Raw genomic sequence first — 18,643 nt, 5'->3', positions numbered from 1 at the left:
CAGATTAACCTATCCTCTAGGGGACCCTTGTCTCTCCTTATATACTCTGAAGAGACAAGGTTACAAGTAAAGTATCCAATTTGGTACTATTACAATATCTAGTACAACTTGTAATCTTGATGTGCACGCCTTGATCTTACGGGCCGGGCCACCTCAGATGGTGCGGCCCATGTACCATCTTGTGGTACCCGGGGGTATATCCCCCACAGCTAGTCCCCGAGCGCCATGTATTCTGATGCGACACGCCATTTTAACCTTCTCTAAACAGTGAGACTTGAGTTCTTGACATCTCCGACCACCATTGTCGTCGGAGAAGTAGGTTGTCCGAAGAATGTATGGTGCTCTTAAGAAGAAAGAAAAATATTTCTGTCCTAGAAAGTGTGCCCACTTGTATTTCTGAAAAGAAATGTAAGTGCGTCTTGAAGCGTAGCGTCCTTGATTATCAGAGGCGTAGAGGTCGAAAAACAAACACATTCACCGCAAGGTGAAGTGTGCCCACTTAGTCCCCGAGCCTAGTAGTAGGTGATGTAGGCACGTGGTGCCAGGGTCTAAAAAGAATTCCCAATTAAGTTGAGAATCCAATCGCCGTACAGGCGATACGAGATGCACCCGCAGGTGCATCGTACCGATGTAGTCCCCGAGCTTGCTGGAAGGCGAGGTATGCGCCTTGTAGCAAGGTCTAAGTGAGAAAAAATATCCCAACTGTATGCGACTTGCCAGTCACATGTAGTCGAGACGCAAAGTCCCCGAGCCGTGGTCGGAGAGTGGCCGAGGCAGTCTCCGAGCATAGGTCGAGGAGTGAGCGACAAAGTCCCCGAGCCGTGGTCGGAGAGTGATCGAGACAGTCCCCGAGCATAGGTCGAGGAGCGAGCGACGAAGTCCCCGAGCTGTGGTCGGAGAGTGATCGAGGCAGTCCCCGAGCATAGGTCGAGGAGCGAGCGATGAAGTCCCCGAGCTATGGTCGGAGAGTGATCGAGGCAGTCCCCGAGCGTAGGTCGAGAAGCGAGCGACGAAGTCCCCGAGCATAGCTCGAAATTCCTGCAATATAAATATGTAGAATGGTAGTATATGATGTACAAAATAATAAATTATGGAGAAAAAATCAGCGATGAAGAAATAACACTCAGTAGTCACTTGTAAATGAGCATGATGTGATAAAGCAGTTGGTGCTTTGTAAACATCAGTGTTAATGTGAAGTTTGTATTTATACTTAATATAAACCGCCCGACCAGTTAGTATGTAGCTGAGTCTCCAGCCCTAGCTAGCCCGTGAACCATAACGCGGGGCGCGGAGCCCGTGCACGTGTAGGAAGTACAAAGCGTCGCTAAGGAGCCGCTACCGACCACCCATAACGCAGAGGGCAGACGCTCGTGCACGTGTAGGGAGGAGCCAGAGACAGGGCCGTCTCTGGAGGCATCGAGCGTCAACATGACTGGTCGAGGATTTGCATTAAGTATAGCTGTATGTTATATTTAAGATGGTATACATGGACAAACGTTATTTGAAGAATAATCATGACAAGGACGTTGTGGAGAAACATCGTAATGAAAATTGTGTTAAATATAAATATTAGAAGTGTACTTATCTTTGATAGAAATCTGGTTGGTGGCGATGAAGTTGTCCGGTCCTCGAGCTTTTCGGCCTGTTGTGACGGTGGTCGCGGTTGTCATAGCGCCGTTCTTCATGGTGATCATCATTGCGACGTGGTATGGTCTGGTGGTCGGAGCTCGACGGAGCCGCTCGGGACGTGGTCTGGTGGTTGGAGCTCGGCGGAGCCGCTCGGGACGTGGTCGACGTGGTCCGTGGTCGGAGCTCGGCGGAGCTGCTCGGGACGTGGTCGACATGGTCCGTGGTCGGAGCTCGGCGGAGCTGCTCCGGACGTGGTCTGGTGGTCGAGGTGGTCGGAGCTCGATGGTCGAGGTGGTCGAAGCGAGTAGTCCAGGTGATGTCATCCTTATGCCTCTAGACGGCCGCGGCGTGATGTCCGGGTGGTACTGAAGATGAATTGTTGATCCTGGTGATGATCTTGGTGGAGTCCAGGAAACTGGGCTAACCCGCAGTAGCAGTACCTCACGTGCACAGCAAGCTGGATTGTTCTGTACGTGAAGCATGCACATGTACATGCATGATTATCCTGCATGCCTTTTTCAATCTTGCTCTTTCCTTATTGGCTTGCAATCAGCAGCGTTTGGTGCCATCGTTGCCACGTGGAGCCGTGGCGATGAAGGATGCCGAGCACGAAGACATCCGTGGCCAGCCCCAACAATCTTCATGTTTGATCCATCTAATTGTTATCGGAGACGTGTTGACGTAGGACTCCGAGTCCTGTTGCGCGTAGCCACGAGTCGCTTCGTGACGCTGAGTCTGAGGTCGTCGGCGACGGAAGCAGACCGCGATGCACAATGTCGATGGACGCCGGGTCGCCGCCGACGTCGTTGATCTTGAGGTATATATGCCACCTGGTTCGCCATGGATCAGCACACACACCCCCTACCTGGCGCGCCACTGTCGACGAAATATGGTCGGCAGTCTACCTAGGGGTATGCCCAAGGTAGTAGATTGTCGGTAGACGGTGCGTGTAATCAGGAACCAGATGGGGACACAAGGCGCAGAGACAGCGATTTAGACAGGTTCGGGCCGTCTGGTCGACGTAATACCCTACGTCCTATGTCTTTGGTGTATTGTATTGAGATGTATACAGATTAACCTGTCATCTAGAGGACCCTTGTCTCTCCTTATATACTCCGAAGAGACAATGTTACAAGTAAAGTATCCAATTTGATACTATTACAATATCTAGTACAACTTATAATCTTGATGTGCACGCCTTGATCTTACGGGTCGGACCACCTCGGATGGTGCGGCCCATGTACCATCTTGTGGTACTGGGGGTATATCCCCTACAATCACTCTCACTATGGGCATCCTCACATGGAATTTGCTATGATATGTGTGGATGATAGGACCCACAACTATCATCACAGAGGATGGTGTATGATGGGCAAACAGTGTTGGGATATTGTCAATTGATCACTCTCACTATTGGCATCCTCACATGGAATTTGCTATGATATGTGTGGATGACATGACCCACAACTATCATCACAAAGGACATATCCTGCCCCCTAAGCATATGGTGGACCAGTCGACTACTCCGGGTCCAGTACCTAGCTAGGGGCTCATCATCAACTTGCTACACAAAGTTAGGTGGAAACTTTATCCCACAAGAAATGGGATTTAGTTGTAATAACAAAGTAGAAAACATATCTGTAAATGTGATCCTAAGTGGCGCCGTCTTTGTAACCCAACCCCCAACTATATAAGGCGGTACGTAGTGCCACAAATTTCCTGGCACGAAGGCCAGTTCTGAGGAACACGTTACGTGTTACGTGGGACAAGGATCGACAATTTTATGTAACCGGTTCATATGGGTGTATACCTCTCCGGTACTCATGTTTTAAGCTAAGCTTCTAATTGAGTTCCTGTTTGCGACTATTGGAATGGAAGAAGCATCCACTTGTAAATAATATAATGAACAACGCATAACTAGTTGTGAGAAGCACAGTAGCTTGGTAAAGGGGAAAGGAATAACAGGGGAAGAACAGCAAGGAATTTAGTTTGGAGGAGTGCTTAGATTAACAGAAATATTCGATACAAATTTGTTCATGTCCTCATACTCTCTTCCCTTCCTACATATACTGCCTAGCAGCTAAGTCATCCAGGATGGGCCGACGAAGCAGCCGTTGGGCCGTCGGTGCCTTCTGGGCCGGGGCGCGGGTGAGGCAGAGGTCGAGCCCGTCGCCGCGTCAGGATCAGTGGCAGGCAGGGACTGGGTGCTGACATCCCCCTCCTCTTCAGTGCTGGCATGTCCCCAGGCCGGTGCGCGTGGAAAGCGCTGACGTAGCGGAAGAAGATCCTCCCACGTGGTGAGCTCCTGCGGCGAATGTGTCCAGTGGATGAGGCCTTGCTCCACGGTACTGTCGCCGGCAGTCCAGCGCTGTTGGAGCACCCTATATGGCACCTGAAACTGAGGCAAATCAGATGGAAGCGATGGTGAGACCTGCTGCCCACCTGGCAAGAGCTTCAGCTGTGATACGTGAAAGACGTCATGGACCGCTGCTGATGGAGGCAACTTAAGCTTGTAAGCAACAGCGCCGATCCATTAGATGATCTTGAACGGCCCAAAGAATTTGAAGTAGTGCTTGTTGTTGGATCTGTGAGCGACGGATGATTGCATGTAGGGTTGGAGTTTGAGGAATACCATGTCACTGACGGCAAAAGTGCGCTCTGAACGGCCTTTGTCAGCTTGCTTCTTCATGCGTGCCTGACCACGCAAGAGATGTTGCTTGACTAAATCCTGCATAAGCTCTCTGTTCTTCATCCAGGTCTGCAAATCAGGAACAACATCCAAAGAATTGATGTCCAGTCCAAAGTGCCAAGGCGGAAAGCCGTACAAGACCTCAAACGGGGAACATCCCAATGTAGAATGTGTAGATGAATTGTACCAAAATTCGGCCAAGGACAACCATCGGCTCCATTGAGATGGACACGCGTGCACGAAGCAGCGTAAGTACGTCTCCAGACACTGGTTTACTCACTCTGTCTGGACGTTAGTCTGCGGGTGGTAGGAAGAACTGAGGCGGAGACTGGTGGCAGCGGACCGAAATAGCAGTTGCCAAAACTTTCTTGTAAAGACACGGTTGCGATCTGAGATGATAGACTTGGGCAGACCATGGAGACCAAAGACAGTATCAAGAAAAAGCTTAGCCACCACTACTGCCGTGAAAGGGTGCTTTAGGGGTATGAAATGGGCGAACTTCAAGAACTTGTCAACAACCACAAGTATCGCATCGGCACTGCCCGAAGGAGGAAGTCCCTCAATGAAGTCCATTGTGATGATCTCCCAAGAAGCTTGAGGTACTGGCAGCGGTTGGAGAAGCCCAGGGTAGCGGACATGTTCGGGCTTGGCTTGCAGACAGACTGAACATGGCTGGGCAAATGACCACACAGCTTCTTGAAGACCAAGCCAATAGAATAAGCGCTTGATGCGGCTGTAAGTGACTGGAGCACCCGAGTGTCCGCCCACTGGACTGGAGTGGAACTCCTGGAGCACCTACTGCTGCAATGAGTGGCTGGAGCCCAACCACACACGGTTTCTTATGCCACAGGATCCCTTGGGATAGAGTGAAAGGTGGAACAGACACAGGAGCCACTGAGAGCTTGGTGATCAATTCCAAAGCCGCTGCATCAGACTGATAAGAGGCTTGAACATCTGTCAACCACTGATGTTGAACCGAAGAAATGGCATGCAGGTACTTAGGGTGAGCGCGGCGGGATAAAGCATCCGCTGTGACATTGTCGCAACCCTTGCAGTACTGAATGCAGTACTGCAACTCCTGAAGGCGAGAAAAAACCTTTTGTTGCCAAGCTATATGGAGACGTTGCTCGTTGAGGTGTGTCAAGATCTGGTGGTCGGTGTGAATTACAAATTCGGCTTGTAAGAGGTAATGTCACCACTGATCCATGGCCATAAGAATGGCGAGATACTCCTCATACACCGTAAGGCCTTGATTCCGTGGGCTAAGAGGCTTACTGATGAAAGCCAATGGGTGGCCGTTCTGGTGCAAGACAATGCCCATGCATGAACTGGATGCATCAGTGTCTATATGAAATGGCTATGAAAAGTCAGGCAGAGCCAACACCGGCGCGGAACTGAGCGCACCCTTTAACAGCTTCAAGGCCACTGCATGTCGGTCAGTCCAAGCAAAGATTTGATCCTTTTTCAGTAACTCTGTGAGGGGCTTGGCCAATATACTGAAATTGCGGACGAATTTCCTGTAATATCCCGCAAGACCCAAGAATCCCTGAAGATCCTTTACTGTAGAAGGAACAGGCCAGTCAAGAACTGCTTGTACCTTAGATGGATCAGTGGAAAGACCAGCAGTGCTGGCCACGTGGTCGAGGTAGGAGATCGACTCACGAGCAAAACTGCACTTGGATAGTTTCAGTTTCCTTTGATCTGCATGCAGCCATTGAAACACTTGGTGGATGTGATGTATATGTTCCTCCAGAGTGCGGTTGTAGATCAAGATATCGTCAAAGAATACTAAGACGAACTTGCGGAGGCTTGGAGCTAAAGTAGAATTCATCGCTCCATGGAACGCGCCCGACGCGCCCGTGACACCAAATGCCATGATGTTGAACTCATACTGGCCGAAGTGAGTTTGGAAAGCCGTTTTATATTCTTCCCCGGATCGGAGCAGTATTTGGTGAAAACCTGCCCTAAGGTCGAGGGTCGAGCACCATCGGGCATTGTGAAGCTCATCCATGAGTTAATCAAAAACTGGCACCAGAAACTTAGACTTCTGTGTGAGAGCATTCAGGTGACGGAAATCAACACAAAAACGATATGAATCGTCCTTCTTTTTGACCAGCAGGACAGGAGATGAGAAAGCACTGACGCTTGGTCGAATTAGCCCCTGCTGCAACATATCCTGGATTTGGCGTTCAAATTCGTCCTTCAATTTGGGAGGGTAGCGGTAGGGTCGGATGAACACTGGCTGGGCACCCAGCACCAGTGGAATCTCATGATCACAAGCCCGCGAAGGAGGCAACCCAGTTGGTTCTTGGAAGAGATCACTAAACTCTATCAACAGCGGTTGGACTGCAAGATGAATCATTGCTGAAGGTTCTGGTTCTGATGGGTTGTCAGGCAACAGGTCAACTTGAAGGAGGACTAGTTGGGGACAGACCTGAAGAATTCGTATCTCTCCTTCATGAGGCACGGCCAGCCATTTCTGGCGCCAATCCACTTGTATTAGGCTATGGGCTTTGAGCCAATCCATGTTGATGATGACATCAAAGCTGGCCAGAGGTAAAGTCCTGAAATCTGTCCGGAAGGTGCAATCATCCACTGTCCATGGCACACTGCATAACACTGACTGACTGACCAAGCGACCGTCGCCAGCAACCTGAACTGAACTGGGCACAGCAAGCATTTGCACATCAACAAGCTGAGGCAATCAGGACTGTTAATGAAGGACGAAGAGCTGCCGGAGTCAATCAGAATTTGAACTGGCACGTTCTGAAGAAGCCCAATCAGTCGCATAGTTCGAGCAGCAGGAATTACAGACACTGCAGACTTCGACAGAGCCAACATGAGTTGCTCAGGTGGACTGTCCTCAGTAGATGAATCGGCCAGCGAATCCTTAGATGAAAAAGGATCCCAGAGAGCATCGACTGCCTGCAGCACTTCAGGTGCACAACAATGGTCCCTGCTCCACTTGGCACCAGACTTGTAGCAAAGTGCACGTTGATAGGTCTTGAGGGCCTGGAGCTTGACATCTCGACATTTGCCTGTGCCGGCACAGTAGCTGCGGCAAGGCTGGAACAGGCTTCTCGATGCGTGGCGGTGGCGGTGGCAGAGGCAACGGCACACGCGCTTGATGAGCAGGCTTGAACGCAGAATACCAATCACCAGCTCGCACCGTTTTGGGTCCGGCCACCTGTTCCTGCAACAATGCCAAGGCGCAGGCAGTATCGAAAGTTTTTGGGCGTTGAACAAGCACAACGTTTTTTATTTTAGGTTTGAGGTCGTCAATGAATCGCATGGTGAAATACATGGGATCGTTTGTTTGAGAGTAGGAGTTAAGCTGATCCACCAGTTTCGACAACTTAGTAACATAGGCAGAGACTATTGTTTTCTGATGAATATTAAAGAGTTGGCGAAGCAAAAGCTCATGCTGACCGCGGTCAAAACGGTCATGGAGTAGATGAGAGAAGGTATCCCATGAAGCATCTAGGAGCTGGGGTGTGATGGACTGGTACCAGCGATCAGCGGGTCCCTCAAGATACATCTCGGCGACACTGAGCCAAAGGGGTTCGTCAACCTGATACATGGAAAAATATTTCTCACAACGGTGACGCCAACGGCGAGGGTTCTCACCGTTGAACTTAGGGAAGGGTAGCTTAGGTAGGCGGCCAAGGTTCGTGGCGATTTGGGTGGAATCAGGTGTATTGCAACATCTAGGCAAGGGGGAGGGGTTTGAATTTGGTGGGGTCAGATGGATTGGGGAGGGTTGGGGAATTGGTGGATGGTTGGGATCAGGAACTGGCGGCGGACGAATAATAGGAAGAACAAGAAGCGGAATATGAGAGGGGGATGTTAGTTGATCTACACCAATAGGCCCAACGCCCTTGGATCTGCGCCCTGATCGGGGGCGTCCAACCCTAATATGGTTGGCGGGCCCCTGTCGCACATCACTATAAAGATAGGTGGGGTTCACGGCTCTAACCACGAGGTTGACCGGAGCCGCCGTAACCACCCACAGAGAAACACTAATCCGATCAAAAGAAGAGTGCTACCAGCGACGAAAAAGCCCCACTGACTTCGCCGTCACCACCGGACTTGCGTCACCGTCGCCACTGGACCTCGCCATCACTACGCTGGACTTCACAGCGCCGAGCTCCCTCGACACCGGCGTCCACGAGGAACCATAAGTAAGATGCTTACCCCGATCTACGGTTTAGAGGCACTGTTATTCTAACAATGGTATCAGAGCCAGGTTGCCAGTGTGTAGATCTAGTATGTGGTAAATCATTGAAAATAAATCAAAGAAAGCACAAGGGTTCGATCCGTTTCGGATTGAAACCCTAACCCTAACCGAGTAAAAGAAAATTGAAAAGAGACCGGGGGGTGGCGGATGTCACTGAACTCTCGGTCACCACCGCCACCGTGCGGGGAAAGGTGCCGCACCGCCGTCTTTACCGGCGCACGGCAAGAAAAGAACTGACCCATTCGGATCTGAGTAGAAAGAGGGTTTTCCTAACCCTAACCCTAACTGGGTGAAAGAAAGAAGAGAAGGAGGGCTCGGCTTTAAGTCTACTCGAAACCAAACCCTAAACCCGCAATCAATTCGGCAAGAAGCAGAAGAACAGTAATTCCTAACCCTAACCCTAACTAGGTGAAGGAAAGAACAAAAGAGAGGGATTTGGCCTAGATGAGAATCAAAGCCGAACCCTAAACCCGTGAAGACCCTCTGGGGAAGAAGAACCATGGGTCGGATTCCGAACCCTAACCCTAGAACTAAACCCTAATCCCCAACACCGGTTCGGATAAGAGAAGTAGAATTCAAATCCAAAAGAAGAGGGGGACGGGGAAGAAGAGGAAAGGACCTACCTCGCCGTGCATTGGGCTGACCCTTCATCGGCACGGGAGAAGAAGGCCGAGCTGGGGGAGCGCGCACGCCAGCGAGGGGGCCGGCGACGGCGCCATGGCTACCCGCTCCACCGCTTCGCTCGCTCGGTTGTTGCTTGCTGCGCTAAGAAGGAAGAAGGAGCGCGGCAAAAAGAAAAGAAGAGGAGGAAGGGGAGCTGCTGGACATGCTCCGGTGGCTGCTTTCCTCACGATGCCGGCGGCCACCATGTCCGCCGCTGCTGACGCCGACGCGGCACGAGAGAGAGAAAGGCAGAGGAGTGAAAAATGAGGCTCTAGGGTTTTGGGGAGGCTGGCCGGGCGGGGGTGGAGTTTTGTTCACCCTATCGGCGCGCTCGACCGTCCGATCAGAACGGACGGGCGATGATTCAATAAACAGTAAAAGAATTGAATCAGTTTTCCTTTTTTCTTTTTTAAGTAAATGTTTATTTCCTGGAAATTGATTAATGGCTTAAAGAAAATAGAAAAGAGATTTTTCCTATGGGTAAAATTCATTATATTGAATTAGTTTTTCCACCGCTAAAGAAATTGTTTATTCTCTAGTTATTTTGAACCAACGTGACATTTAATTGGAGAAAAAAAGATTTTGACATGATTATGATGTTGTTATTTTCTGACCAACGTTGTTAATAACAATATCATAATTTTAATAATTTTATGCATTAATTCTATTTCTGCCCAACGGTGATGTAGAATTCGTGTATACGAACAGTTGTAAATTTTAATGATTTATGCATTAATTCTATTACTGTCCAACGGTGATGTAGAATTAGTGTATAAGAATAGTTGTAAATTTTAATGATTTATGCATTAATTCTATTTCTGCCCAACAGTAATGTAGAATTAGTGTATAAGAACAGTTGTAAATTTAAATGATTTTATACATTAATTCTATTTCTGCCCAACGATGATGTAGAATTAGTGTATAAGAACAGTTGTATGTTTTAATTTTGACCAATATTTGAATCAAGGCATACAATTGTTATTTTTTTTATGTTAAGAAAAAGATTGACCTGACCTTTATCTTGGCTGAGGTGGACTGGGTAGTCACCTCACCGCGTTCTACTGAGCCTGTGGCACCGGTGAGGTTGACAAACGAGGCTGATGTCGCTTGGGCAACTAAAGAGAGGGATTTTGAATCCCAAAAGATGTCATATGACCTTGAGCATAGGAAGTGGGTCACTGCCAACAAGAAGTGTTTAGCTGTGATAAAGAACATGATTAAGCCTACAATTGTGGGTTCAATTCCAGAGTGTGACATGGTCACTGAGTATCTCGATAGAATAAAGAGTCAGTTCATTGGCTCTTCAAAGACATATGCTACCCAGCTGATAAAGCAGCTGGTGACAGAGAGTTAATCTGGAAACGGTAGAATAAGAGAGCTCACGATGCGTCATCGAAATTATGGCACTGTCGTTTAGGCCATATTTTGAGGGGGAGAATAGAAAGACTAGTTAAGAATACTATTCTTTCTCCATTAGAGCTCTCAGATTTAGAACAATGCAGAGAATGCATAAAAGGAAAGTATGTAAAGAAAATTAAGAAAGATGCCAAACGAAGCGCAGGAATTTTACAGATTATTCACACAGACATTTGTGGTCAGTTTCTTGTAAAAAGTGTCACAGACATCTGTGGTCAGTTTCCTGTAAAGAGTGTGGATGGTTATGATTCGTTCATAACATTCACAGATGATTACTCCCATTATGGCTACATTTATTCAATCAAAGAAAGAATAGAAGCATTAGATAAATTATAAGATATTTAAGGCAGAAGTTGAAAACCAACACAATTTAAAGATTAAGATAGTCAGGTCCGACCATGTGGGGAATACTACGGTCGGCATACCCGATATGGCTAAGTTCCTAGACTTTTTGGAAGGTTCTTATAGGAGAATGGCATAGTAGCCCAGTATTCTACACCGGGCGAACATCAGCGGAATGGAGTAGCTGAAAAACGTAATCGTACCCTGATGGATATGGTGCGTAGTATGATAAGTTACTCCACCTTACCGTTGAGCCTGTGGATGGAGGCGTTAAAAACCGTCATTCATATTCTCAATAGAGTACCAAGTAAGTTGGTACCCAAAACACCGTATAAGTTGTGGACAGGAATAGTACCCTCACTAAACCACTTACGTGTGTGGAGGAGTCCTGTTGAGGCTAAAGTATTTAACCCAAATATTAGGAAGCTAGATCCCAAAATAGTAAGTTGCCATTTCATTGGCTATCTAGAAAGTCAAAAGGTTTTCGTTTCTACTGTCTAAACGGACATATAAAGTTTGTGGAAATGAGACACGCTGTCTTCCTAGAGGATGAAATGATGAGGGAGAGCATGGTAGCTCGAGAAATTGACCTTGAAGAGAAGCGGGTGTATGCGCCCACTCCGATGATTCATGAGCCATTTTTCTCACTACCTGCTGTCGCTACACCGACAGTGCAAGATACTGTGGTGCCAGCACCTGTTGTTATTCCGCCTATGGCAATAATGAATGATGATGAAGAACCTGTTCTTCAGTATCCTGTAGAACCTATTGCCACACATGAGGGGGAGCAACAACAGCCTCAAACAGAAGATTGCCAAATGTGGAGGCCCCTAGAAGGTCTCAAAGAGTTAGAAAATCAGCTATTCCTGCTGACTATGAAGTATACAACACTAAGGAATTTCAAATAGAGGATGATCCCACCTCATTTGAAGAAGCCATGAGAAGTGATCATTCATCAAAGTGGCTTGAGGCCATGGAAGATGAAATGAAATCCATGAATGCCAATAAAGTTTGGGACTTAGAAATAATTCCTAAAGGAGCCAAAATAGTAGGTTATAAATGGGTCTACAAAACAAAACTTGACTCTCAAGAGAATATAGAGAGATATAAAATGTGACTTGTGACAAAAGGCTTTACGCAAAGAGAAGAGATTGATTACAATGAGACCTTTTCTCCAGTCTCATGTAAGGATTCCTTCAGAATCATAATGACATTAGTGGCACATTATGATTTAGAATTACATCAGATGGATCTAAAGATGGCATTTCTCAACGGGGACTTGGACGAAAATGTTTACATGGCACAACCAAAAGGTTTTGTCATGGAAGGAAAAGAACGAATGGGATGTCGCCTAAAGAAATCCATTTATGGATTAAAACAAGCTTCAAGACAGTAGTACTTAAAGTTTGATCAGACAATAAGAAATTTTGGGTTTAAAGAGAATATGGAGGACAATTGTGTCTATGCAAAGTTTAAGAATGAGAAGTTTATCTTCCTTGTCCTATATGTGGATGATATCTTACTTGCTAGTAGTGATGTCAGTCTACTACTGGAGACAAAGAAGTTTTTGTCCTCAAAATTTGATATGAAAGATATTGGTGAAGCCTCGTTCGTTATAGGGATCGAGATTCACCGAGATAGAAGTAAAGGGGTATTGGGACTGTCACAAAAGGCATACATTGAAAGGATCTTAAAGAAATTCAGTATGCACAAATGTAGTCCCTCACCTGCTCGTATAGTCAAGGGCGACAGATATGGGGATTTTCAATGCCCTAGGAACCAGTATGAGATCGATCAAATAAAAATAGTTCCATATGCTTTAGCTGTCGGAAGCTTGCAATATGCTTAAGTATGTACGCGCCATGACTTGGCATTTGTTACTAGGTTACTTGGCAGATTCTAGAGCAATTCTAGAATAGAATACTAAAAATTAGTAAAGAAAGTCTTACGTTATTTGCAAGGAATGAAAGGCCTCGTGATGACGTATAGAAGATCTGATTCACTCCATATAGTGGGATATTCAGATTCTGATTATGCGGGAGATGATAGAAAATCTACGTCTAGATATGTATTCACTCTCGAAGGGGAGCTATTTCATGGAAAAGCTCAAAGCAAACCGTCACTACATCATCCACAATGTATGCCGAGTTTGTAGCGTGTTATGAGGCAACGGGGCAGGTGAACTGGCTAAAGAAGTTCATACCCGGTTTGAAGGTGGTTGATGACATCTATAGACCACTTAAGTTATACTGCGATAATAATTCGGCAGTACAGTATGCTCACAACAATAAGTCAAGTGGTGCTGCCAAACACATTGACATAAAGTATTATGTTGTGAAAGATAAAGTCTAGGATCATGTCATAAGTCTTGAGCATATAAGTACCGAAAAGATGCTTACGGATCCGCTTACAAAAGGCTTACCACCCAACATATTCAGAGAACATATAGCTAGCATGGGTTTAAGGGAAAAGCCTAAAATTCCTAGACAAAAGAATGCCCAAAGTTAAGTATCTATTTCAGAACATAGTGGTGTGATGTAGCTGTTAAATCTATCGGCAATTGACCATGACGATGAAACATGCTCTATGCGCTAATCTGTAATGGAATGAACAAAAGTAAATGATATGAAATTAAAAGATGGTAGTGAGATCAAGGGAAAGAATGTTAGTTGATCTCCACCAATAGGCCCAATGGCCTATTGGGCCCTTGGATCTACGCCCTGATCGGGGGTGCCCAACCCTAATATGGTTGGTGGACCCCTATCGCACAACACTATAAAGATAGGTGGGGTTCACGGCTCTAACCACGAGGTTGACCAGAGACGCCGTAACCACCTACAGAGAAACACTAATCCAATCAAAAGAAGAGTGCTGCCAGCGACGGGAAGCCCCACTGACTACGCCGTCACCACTAGACTCGCATCACCGTCACCACTGGACCTCGCCATCACTACGCTGGACTCCATAGTGCTGATCTCCCTCAACACCGGCATCCATGAGGCTGTGGCGCAACTGTGCCAGGGCGAACTAGAGGAACCGTAAGTAAGATGCTTACCCCAATCTATGGTTTAGAGGCACTGTTATTCTAATAGGGGACATCGGAGACATACCCAATGCCGGGACATGGGTCCACGTCGTTAAGACGTCGGACCCAGGATCCTGTGTAGTCTGTTGAACGCAGTGCCCGCTGGGCTGGTCGGCGATGAATCCGATAGGGGTGTGCGCAGACACAGAGGTTGGTGAGGAGAGACGCCGGGCTAGTGAGTTGGAGTGTTGAACACCACATGGTCATAGTTCTTGGCCATCTTCTGGGCCTTTAGGTTGAGGTCGTCGATGAGCACCTCGACCGTCGGATGCCTGTTGCCAATATTGGAGGTGACAGCTTCTAGGGCTATGACGCGGCCATCGCGCTCGATGTGGACATGCTCAAGGCGTAGGTTTTGGATCTCGCCATAGGTGGACTCTAGGGACTTGAAGCGGGCGTCAACAACAGAGTCGCGGGCGACACGGTCGTAGTCGAGCTCGGAGAAGCGTTGCGCCCACTTGGCTTCGTGGTCGTCGAATCAGCAGCCAAACTCCTCCATGGAACGCTAGATCTCCTGCATGTTCATCTTGAAATTCGGACCCATGACTTCTAGGGTTCGTTGCAGGCGGGTGAAGTGGGGGTGGGGTGGATCGGTGGCCAACTAGAAGCTGATACCAATTGTGAGAAGCACAAATGCTTGGGGAAGGGGAAAGGAAGAACAAGGGAAGAACAGTAAGGAATTTAGTTCAGAGGAGTGCTTGGATTAATAGAAATATTCGATACAAATTTGTTCATGTCCTCATACTCTCTCTTCCCTTCCTACATATACTGCCTAGCAGCTAAATCATCTAGGATGGGCCGACAAAGCAGTCGTTGGGCCGTCAATGCCTTCTGGGTCAAGGCGCGGGTGAGGCAGAGGTCGAGCACGTTGCCAGTGATGTCCATCAGATGACCCTTCCGTTTCCTGAGTGCAGACTCTAGACTTGCCACGGTGTGCTGCCACCACTCCGTGCCTAGGTCACCATCTTTGTGCATGATGGTGAATGTGAGGGTGTGGTTCCTTCAACGCTATGTGTGAGGTGGAGCCGCTACTGACCAGATTCATGTGAGGTGATCTTGTGCTAGGAGGGGGTGGGGGCGCGATCGAGAGCAAGGTTGGCGGCGACGACAACAAGTGTGGAAAAAGAGACGCGAGAGAGGCCCATGGGAGACCAGAGATGGATTACTAGAGTGAGAGGGACGATGAGTTGAGGATTGTGAATTTATGATATGGTTTCCATATGGAACAAGTCTGTACCAAAAAAGAACTGGAACTAGGATTGGGATGGGATTACCGAGCAGTCCGTATCAGCGGGAGTGAAGCAATTAATTAGCGCACGATGATGACTATAGTAATTTTTTAGGTGTAGATAGAAGTATAATCGTGTAAGCGAAGATAAAACCATATGGAGCCATCACATGCGTGATGGTTTAAATCTCACAGTTTGGCAAGGAAACAAAATAAACGATAATGAAGTTGTGCTTAATCTCCTCCCAAAAGTACTATCTACATTCTACACCAAAGACAATTATGATGCATTTCTTTGCTTTACCTATGTGCCTACCTGTGTTCCATGGCCAAAGACGCTGTTTAGAGTGATTGTCGGTAGCTAACTCCATCTTATGCGTGGCAGTTCTGCTAGTGGCCAAGCTCTCAAGGTCGAACAAATCAAAGTTGGCGTCACTGCTGTCCTTGTCCTTGTTGCTGTCCATTTCTATCAGGTGGAGCACCTCAGGCATGAGCACTCCTGCAACATGATGCTATAGCAATGCGCCTGATCTCGCCAATCAAGTCATGATACCGCGCGACGTCGTGCCACAGCATTACATCAAGTAGCCAATGGCGTGACCCGTAGGTTGGAAGTCACCCGCATGCCGTGCTATCGGCGGCCCGACCTTGACCTGCCACGCCGACATCAAGAGCATGAGGTGGGGCCATGGCATGGGGAGTGCTGGACCCAGACGCTTTTGCGGGCACCACTAGACACCAGTTGCCTCTGCTTCCACCGTGTTGCCCATGCCCGTGGCCACACGGCCGTGCTGCAAGGAAGACAACGATGGCCATGCTTGCGAGGAGGGACATGCGCGCATGCTTAGCGTGGCCAGAGTGTGATGAGGAAGTGACGACTACCGCGCTCAATCCAGTAGTCTAGTTGCCATTGCTGTTGCTGTTGCCGTTTCCCATGCCACATCGTGTCATTTCATCTAGGTAGGAGCGGGGGGTGCTAGCCCCTTGATCTTCGGCACGGGTGAACTGACCACTTATAGGCGTTGTCGACCATGCACTATGGCTACAGATAGAAGAAGGGAGGGAGAACAGAGCACACACACAGCACAAGCACCAGTGTTGGCCGGAGCTCTACAGAGGAGATGGCAATACTAAACTCGCTCTCTTTACTGAGTTGCAGTGGCAAACTATATATACAACTCTACCCATCTAATCCTAGTACACAGACATGTCAGGCCACCATGCTGCTATAGTGACTAGATGTGACAGCAGGGTTGACTTTGGCTCCTGCCTCTGCTGTGGCTACAGTGCGGTAGGGGAGCCTTGCGGCACCTGCCCCTATAGTGGCTACAGTGCAACAGCAGGGAGCCCTTTCAACGCCACCTGTCCCTGCCGCGCGTTCACACAAGGGGAGCAGCAGATTACTTAACAATTCTTTCCCTAATCCTACTGCTAACCCTAGAACCCCCTCCATGCCGATCATCTTCTTTAGCTCCGTGAGCCAAAGACGGCCGAGCGGCTTGGTGAGGACATCCACGAGTTGCCGACCAATTTTGATGAATTCGATGATGATCTGCCCTCTATCGATATAGTCCCTGAGGAAGTGGAACTTGACATCGATGTGCTTGCTCTAGTCATGGAGAACTGGATTCTTTGCGAGGGCAATGGTGGGCTGGTTGTCCACCATCAGTGCTGGTGGGTGAGCTTCCACACCAGTCAGCTTGCCCAGCAGCCGGTGCAGCCATATAGCTTGGCACATCGCTGTGGCCGCCACCACATACTCTACCTCACACGTGGATAGCACCACCACCTTCTATTTCAGTGATAGCCATGAGATTGGAGCTAACCCAAGGAAAACGAGCATGCCAGAGGTGCTCCGCCATCCATCAATGTCCCCCGCCATGTCTGCATCGTGGAACACAGTGAGCTATAGCCTACTTCCACCGGTTTTGGGAAAGACGATCCCCTGATCCACCGTTCCCTTAACGTAGCACAACAGCCACTTCACCACAGCCCAATGATCCTCTCAGGGATCCTCCATGAAGCGGCTGACGTAGCCCACGGTGAACGCAATGTTCGGCCTCGTGTGAACTAGATAGCGTAGAACACCGACGATGCTTTGGTAGAGTGTTGCATCTACCTTCACCGTGGTACTAGCCTTCATCAGCTCTAGTTGCTCCTCCATTGGAGTCACGCATGGCTTGCACTCAGCCATGCCGCTCCACTCCACCAGCTTCGAGGCATACGCGCTCTGACCGAGCATGAGCGCCTCCTTCCTCTGTCTTACCTCGATGCCGTAGTAGTAGGAGAGTGCACCAAGATCGCTCATTCGAAAATGAGCCACCATCTTACGCTTGAAGCTGTCGATGTCTTCCGCACGCGTGCCAGTGATGATCAAGTCGTCCACATACACGCTGACGATGAGCTCCTTCTTCCCCCATCGCCGCATGTAGAGCACGTGCTTGGTTGCACACCTCATGAACACAAGCTCACCCTGCGTGGCGTCAAGCTTGGTGTTCCACGCTCGTGGGGCCTACCGTAGCCCGTAGGGTGCCTTGCACAGTCGGAGCACCCTGTGCTCTGCTCCATTGACCGCAAAACCTAGAGGTTGTCTGACAAAGACTGTCTCTACCAGATCACCATTGAGGAAGGCCAATTTTACGTTCAGGTGATGGACACGCCAGTCCTTCGCTACTGCCAAAGCTAGAAGTAGTCAAATAGACTCCATGCGCTCTACCAGCGTAAAGACTTCCTTGAAGTCGATGCCCTCATGCTAGACAAAGCCTCGGGTGACAAGGCGCGCCTTGTGCTTGACAATGGCGTCGTGCTCGTCCCGCTTGACCTTGTACACCCACTTTAGGCCGATCGAACGACATCCTGGAGGTGGATCGATGAGCTCTCAAGTCTCGTTTTCCTCGATCGCCTTCATCTCCTCCAACATCGCCCATCGCCAATTTGCATCGTGCTTGGCCAGTGCGAACGTGGGTGGTTCCTCTGCACTGATGAGAAGCAGCTCGGGGTCATTGAGTAGCTAACTCGCCAGGCCTGAGGGCCCTGTGCCACCGATGATGTCGTCTAGCCTACGGAACCGCACCTCCTCACCATCGTGAAAGGCATCCACAACTCAGTGATGTCGCTTAGAGGTGAGGCGAACTCGATCGACGTCAATGGAGTTCCCTGTTCTGCCAAAGTGGTCAACGCAATACCTGGAGTGCTTGGCACTCCGGCTACAGTGCTCGGCACTCTAGCTGCAGTGCTCGGCACTACTCCTAGACCGCTCGTCACCACTCCTGGAGTGGTCGGCACCACTGCAGGAGTGCTCAGCACTAGTCTTGTAGTGGTTGGCACCACTGCAAGACCTGTCAGCTCTACTAT

General features: G+C 48.7%; 1 protein-coding gene and 1 long non-coding RNA gene across 2 annotated transcripts; both read right to left on the bottom strand.

Annotated features, from left to right (window-relative positions):
- Positions 1–3,612: 3,612 nt before the first annotated feature.
- LOC136471410 (uncharacterized) lies at positions 3,613–6,742 on the bottom strand. The gene is made up of 2 exons (XR_010762025.1): positions 4,262–6,742; positions 3,613–4,027 (listed from the first exon to the last, which is right to left on the bottom strand). It is a non-coding gene; the product is annotated as an uncharacterized lncRNA (long non-coding RNA).
- A 10,552-nt stretch (positions 6,743–17,294) lies between these two features.
- LOC136468761 (uncharacterized mitochondrial protein AtMg00810-like) lies at positions 17,295–17,747 on the bottom strand. The gene has a single exon (XM_066467213.1). The coding sequence runs from the start codon at positions 17,745–17,747 to the stop codon at positions 17,295–17,297; it is 453 nt and encodes a 150-aa protein (XP_066323310.1).
- Between the last annotated feature and the right edge of the window lie 896 nt (positions 17,748–18,643).

This window comes from Miscanthus floridulus, chromosome 8 (assembly GCF_019320115.1).
Source record: "Miscanthus floridulus cultivar M001 chromosome 8, ASM1932011v1, whole genome shotgun sequence".
In the NCBI taxonomy this organism is placed as follows: domain Eukaryota; kingdom Viridiplantae; phylum Streptophyta; class Magnoliopsida; order Poales; family Poaceae; genus Miscanthus; species Miscanthus floridulus.
Note: the sequence above shows the minus strand (reverse complement) of the source record. Positions and strands in the feature narration are given on the sequence as shown.